The 6,889-nt window shown below is 31.7% G+C and overlaps 1 protein-coding gene across 1 annotated transcript; it reads left to right on the top strand.

Annotated features, from left to right (window-relative positions):
* The first annotated feature begins 5,493 nt into the window (after window positions 1-5,493).
* On the top strand, window positions 5,494-6,315 carry LOC114181121. The gene has a single exon (XM_028067476.1). It carries the CDS (start codon window positions 5,612-5,614, stop codon window positions 5,975-5,977), a length of 366 nt encoding a protein of 121 aa, XP_027923277.1. The 5' UTR covers window positions 5,494-5,611; the 3' UTR covers window positions 5,978-6,315.
* Window positions 6,316-6,889: the final 574 nt, after the last annotated feature.

Below are 6,889 nucleotides of genomic sequence, written 5' to 3'. Positions count from 1 at the left end.
TGAAAGTGTTGATGGGTTATGAATGAGGAAAGGGAATGAAGTTGGTGCCTTGGAATGTGAAAAATGAGGCTTGGGCAGTGAATGTGACAAAAGGAAATGGAGATAGAGGTAGTCATGAACAAGCTGGAATGAGGAAGAAAAAAAAGATGGTTATGGTGATTATGAGTGGATGGAATGTGAAGGCGAAACCAAAGAGGGGTATAGAATTAGGAAACTGCATGGAGTAAGTCCTTTGGATGTGTTGTGATAGGGGCGTGAATGGGTATGGTTTTGGGTGGATATGAATATGGTTTATGTTGGGGAAGGAATAGAGGTGTGGATGCTAGCAGTGGAATGGTGATTAAAACTATTGTTGGTGTCTTCTTTGAGTTATCTTTACTAAAGGTAAAAAAATGGTTTTGGGGAGTGATGGAGTTCCTGGTTCCCGTAAGGTGAAGATGATGAGGAAAGGAACGAATATTACCAAGTTGAACATTGGTCCAATCAGTAGAACGAGTCGATAAGATATTTATGATAGTGAGCTTGAGTAGATGTAAACAAAATAAAAACACTATGAACAATGCTCAACTATAAATAAATTCAACCCATACATTCATATGTATTAGCTTCAGGCCATGGGTGAAAGTCATCAGAATTTAGGGACACTTACCTCAATGATGAAACCCAATGCACCAATCACCTTCTCCCTTTTCCAGCTTTGGCACGTTTCCTTCTCCTCCTCTGTCTGCAAAAGCTTCCTCTCCGGCCAATGATCTCTCACCCTCTCGTATTTGTTTTTTTTCTTTTTTATGCCTCTTGTGAGATTGCTCATGAGTTGTTATGAAAGTTTTTTTTCTTTTTATTTTTGTTTGGGGCCTTCCCTTTGTATCCGATTGTAACTTCCTTTTTTCTTTGAATCCTCGAGCCATGTCAACATAAACCCTCAAGCAAAAGGAAGGTTGCCTTCGTCATGCTATTACTTCCTGCACCTCAGCCACCCTATTGTTGTGTTCACTTGGGGAGAGTATTTGAGAGAGAGTGAGTGGATGGGTTTGAGTTGATTTAAGAGTGAATTTTGTGTTTTTTTTAAGGGATTTAGAAGTAATGGTAAGTAAATTTAGAAGTAATTTTTGTGAAAGTTTATGAAAGATTTGATTGATGTGATATATTAAAAAATATGTTTTAATAAAAGTATTAATGAGATTACTATTTTGTCCTTAGTTTAATAAGTATTATAAATTGATATTTGTATGAGTAAATTTATTTTCATAATTTTTTCTAAACACTACATAGAAAAAATACTACAAAGAAAAAAAAATACATATATATATATATGTATATATATGTATATGTATATGTGTATATGTATATATACACATATACATATACACATATACATATACATATATATACATACATATATATATATATATATATATATATATATATATATATATATTTTGCCATAGTAACATGTAATCAATGTTGTTAAGCATCGTCAAATACATTACCTTTTCATTTATAATTTGTAATAACATGAAACAATATTGTAGAATTCACTTTGTTTGAGGTGCAATAATGTTATAAATCCCAATTAAACAATCTGATTACCTCATGCACAAACAAAAAAAGAGAGAATAAAACATTGTTACGAAACCAAGCAACCACAGACTAACCACATAGGATCGGATTACACTTCGTGGATCGAATCTTGTTAACTTTAACCAAGCATAGATTCGTTCCATGAAAGGGATCGAATCCTCAAAAGCCCCGTATCCGATCCATTGAAATGGGATTGAATCCCTCACATGCCAGATTCGATCCACTTCTGTTGGGATCAAATCTCTCATTGGCTCTGGTTGCAACGGGATCAAATACCTTCTTCACGCTCAGCTCAGATCTCTCATTGTCGCTCTGGTTGCAGCGGGATCAAATCCCTTCTCCACGTGAGAGAGAGGAGAGGATAAAGTTGTAATTAAGCAACTCAATCTACGCAAATCAGCACGTAATGGACGAGATAGGTAATCTTCTTCATCCCTGTAATCATCGTTATACCTTCCTCTCAAATTCTCATAAACGAACATATATAAAACTCTAATTTCCATCTTTGATAAACCACTCACCCCCAAGTGAACACAGCATACGAGATTAGAGGCAGTTTCCATCTTCCTATACAAACTAACTACAACATAGATTGCACAGGGCTAATCATCACCAAATAAATAGATGGTAGAATGGCGATGCATGTAGGGCTTGATGGCGAGTGCAGGCACCTTGACCTCTTTCAAAGTCACTTGGACCATTCATTAAACCCTTTTTTTTAATCATCACTTTTCTTTTTAAAACAAACGACTAAAAGTTGTAATAATAAAAATGGAATAAGATAAAAATAAGCTAAAAATGAAATAAAATAAAATAAACTAAACTCAAACAAAACACAAATAAAATAAAAACGAAACCAAATAAAAAGAAATAAAATAAATAAAATAAAATAAAACCAAACAAAATAAATAAATAATAAAGGACAAAAGTAAATCTATATTTTTTCTCATATCAACAAACATATTTTTTTACTTTCATTATTTTTTTCTATTTTTTTTCATTATTCATTCTTTATATATATATATATATATATATATATATATATATATATATATAAACAAAATGAAATAAGAAAGAGAAGAAAAAAAGACAAAAATTCCAATTAAAAAAAAGTTAAAATGAATATAAAAATAGAATAAGATAATAATAATAATAATAATAATAATAATAATGATAAATAATAAAGTAAATTAAAATAAAAACCATAAAATAAAAATAAAATGAAATATAAACAAAAACAACTCTATGGTTTAAAACCATTAAAGCCTAGTAATATTCAAACAACTTTTGAAAACAACATTGGCCTTCACTAACATAATCCTTGCCCTTTTACGTGCTATGAGCTTTTGTTTATCGATATTCGTAAAATTTGACAATCAATTATCCATTATCTTATTAACCTTGAGTCTCATAGGAAATCTTGATTTCTTAAATAATTCCTTCTCATTCTTGGATTTAGATAAAAAAAAAGCTATTTATAATTTCACACAAAATTTTCAATTCGTTTACACCCTGACCTGCATAGCTCGCCAAACTAGCAGGCTCGCCCAATTCCTCTAGTCTATTTTATTTTTTATTCTTTATTTTTTAAATTAAAAATTAAAAAAAATAATTTAATTGATCAAATTTTCTATATTATATTTTTGTAAAAATATATATATAAAATACTAATGAAATTTAAATACTTAACACTTACAAATCGAGTTCTAATTATTAGTTATAATTTAATAGGTAAATATAATAATTATTTTAATTTATTCAATTAAAAATATTAATTAATATTAAAAAATATTTATAAGAATATGTTTTTATTATTTATTTGCAAGCATATATATATATATATATATATATATATATATATATATATATATATAACAAGTAAGATTTGTAATACGTGTTATTTTGAAAAGTAAATTGTTTTATACGTGCCTTTTTTTAATGAAAACTATTTTTTCTAATATCTGACAAATCCATTATTAATTATTAGGAAAAACACTTCCAATATATATTTATTTATTATGAAAAAAATTAAAATTTAGTTATAATAATTATTAGAATAAAAAATACTATTAAATTATAGAATTCAATCATTTATTGTAGGTAATTTTTTATTTATTTTATTGAAAAAAATTAAAATTTAGTTATAATCATTTTAATTTTGAAAATTAATAAAAAAATTAAGGTTAAATATGTTTTTGGTTGCTTAACATTAAGTGAAAGTTGAAATTAATCCCTTTTTGACTTGACGTTTCAAACGTGTTTTTCAGTTAATATTGAAAACAGAAATATGTCAAACGGTGTAAACAACTAAAATGCTATCATGAAACACTAAGTTTATTTGATGTTTCAAACACGTTTTTCAGTTAACATTGAAGCAAAAGTATATTAAACGATGTAAACAACTCAAATGTTATATGAAATACTAAGTTTATTTGACGTTTCAAACGCATTTTTTAGCTAATATTAAAATAGAAATATTTCAAATAGTATAAATAACTCATATATTATCATGAAACATATTTGAAATGTCAAATAAACTTAACAAAATTTGGTTAAAATGACTAAATCTATGCATTTATGTACTGGACCTGGTCAACTTAACCATATAAATGACAACCCTCACATATATGCCGGAAACAACCCAAGTACACGAGTTGGGCCGGCATGGACTAACAACAAAACGGCCAACCTAGGACAGTGTGCGGCCAAGGACGACATCCGACAAGTTGAGAAGTAAACGGATTAGACCGCTCTTAAAGACTTAGTAAAATGGAAGCCCCCGTGTTCAATAGGTCTTAAGGGCTTGGGTTAAGGCCCATACCCACTCACAGCCCAAGCTAGAGCCCAAGCCAAGGCCCGGCCCATAGGATAATCAGACATAATTAATGCTCTATAAATACGTGTGAGCCCCAGTAATTAAAGGTACGCATTCATTAATCACAGATTTGACCTTTTTGAGAGTTTTGACTCACTCGAGCTTCGGAGTCTTTCTGTAGGTAACCCCTCCTGGGTCCAAACCGACATGTGTCAACCGGGAAGAGGCCAACTGAGGAGATAGCGGACTACATGGGTAAGGTGACGCTTGTGCCTAACTTATCTTGTTTGTTCTCTGCAAGAACAATTGGCGCTCACCGTGGGGCACGAGACGAACACCTTTAGTACCCATTTTTCTCCGAAGATGGTTTCCACCCATAGCAAAGCAGGAGTGAACAAGCAAGCGGATGCTGGTCCCTCAGGAACTGCTGGCATCACCCCTGAGCTGGCCGCCATTCTTGCCTTAGGCGAAAGATCGAAGCTGATCCCACCCTAAAGGGAAAGGCCAAGGAAACCTCTGAAGCTGCAAGGTCCCCAGCCTTCCAGCCCACAGAAGAGGAAAGCGAATACAACCCCACCCCTCACATCTTCACCACCACCCAACAAACACCAATTCCTAAAATCTATGCATTTATAAAGTTAAAGAGCTAAATTAAATTAAAATTTTGAAGATGAGCTTATCCTAATTTTTTCTGAAAGATAGAAAACCAAAAATATATATAACTAAAAAATAAATAACAAAAAATTATATATAAAATATTTATTAATGTTATGAATATATGTTAAAAAGATTCGATTTAATCTTTTCAATACGCTAACATCGTAACTGTATATATTACTGTTATTTTGTGAAATTTTTTAATATTTTATTAATTTTAAAATTTTTTAAAAATACATAAATTATTACGTATCAATAGTATAATTTTATTTCATGTTAATTCATAAATTTTCAATTTTACTTTTTATTTTTTATTTTGTTTATTTAAAAAATTAGAAATTAATTGAATAAAAAACTAATAAGAGAATCAAAATAACACGTCAAACAGATTAGACGACTAAGCCTAAAATAAACTTATCGGAATTAAAAATATTTTCAGCAAAAGGGACAACAATAATCAGCTGAATGAAAAAGGGCATAGGGCTCAACCTCGAAAATTATAGCCAAAACGTTGTTCGGTGACAGATCTCTCTCACTGCGCAAACTCCTTTCGTTTCCATGGCTTCAGCGCTGCAGAGACTGCTGCGAAAACCACCATTACTACCCTTTAAATTCATTTCTGCCGTTAACCCTTCTTCTCAGCTCCAAAACCCTATTCTCACTGTTCCTTCACACTGTCACCCTCAACCTTCTCCCACAAGCCCGGCTACGCAGCAATTCGATGCTCCCACGGTGATCTTTCCCAGTTTTCCTTTTGGGTTTTTCCCAAAACCCGTTTTTGATAGTGGGGTTCGTTCCCTGGATGATGGGGTGGAAGAAGATTCTGGAACCATGTGGGCGGACAGCGTGAAGAAGAAGCGGAAGCGGAAAATGAACAAGCACAAGTACCAGAAGCTGAGGAAGCGCATGAGGAGACAGAGTTAGAAGGTGAGGGTTCAGTGCTTTTGATGCCCAACAGAAAAAACAAGGCAACTTTGAACTTGATCAATGCATTTTTCTTTATTTTCTTTTAATGAAAGAATGACGGTATCTTATTAGTTTCTAGTGAGAGGAGAGTTGAAGGGTGAGAAGAGATGTTTAATGTTCTGTGACAATTAGTTGGAGTCCAATTGTTTTGGATTTCTCTTTTATGATTTTTGCTTAGTTTAAATGTTGCTATTGCACTTTATTTGGTAATTCCCTTGCTAGCTTAGAATAAATAATGTATGCGATGACAATCTAAGAACAAATCGGTTTTTATGATATGTTTGTCGATTTTTGTACCTCCTTGGTTTAGTGCTCTTGGGAGAATGTTTCTGTTTGGACTCTGCAAAGACATGGATGTTGTTTCCTTACCATGAGCACTTCTTAAAAAGAAGACCAAAAGTGAAATATTTCATAAGCTAAAGTTTGTGTATACATAATTGGTGTTTAGAAACTTTCTCATGTTATCTTCTCTTAAAGTTAATGTTCTTTACTCGTTAGTCATGCATAAGCTGATTTTAGTTTATAGAAAAACTTGTTTCATTTTCTTTTTCTCTTAGAACAATTTGTGGAAAGTTTATCTAAAGAAGTCTTGCGCATATGGGTAACAACTTTTGACTTGTATGTGCTTCTAACACATTACAGGAACCTATTGTTTGTGCTTTATGATGACATTGAAGTCTCAATTTTCATTTGTGACAAGGAAGTTGAGAAACTTGGATCAATGAGAATTTTTCTTTCTTTTTCTTTTTGTTCTATAGATTTAGATAAGTTCCACTTTGCGTAGGAAAACAGTAGGACTTATTGCTAGATTTGTGCATATGATCATGTATCATCATCATATGATACAAAACAGTTGTAAAGGAAGATGGG

Source organism: Vigna unguiculata, chromosome 4 (genome assembly GCF_004118075.2).
Source record: "Vigna unguiculata cultivar IT97K-499-35 chromosome 4, ASM411807v1, whole genome shotgun sequence".
Taxonomy (NCBI): domain Eukaryota; kingdom Viridiplantae; phylum Streptophyta; class Magnoliopsida; order Fabales; family Fabaceae; genus Vigna; species Vigna unguiculata.
The sequence above is the reverse complement of the archived record's forward strand: the minus strand, read 5'-3'. Positions and strand labels throughout refer to the sequence as shown.

Excerpts from the sequence above, each read along its gene's own strand:
- LOC114181121 (XM_028067476.1), top strand. The coding sequence starts at position 5,612 with ATGGCTTCAGCGCTGCAGAGACTGCTGCGAAAACCACCATTACTACCC.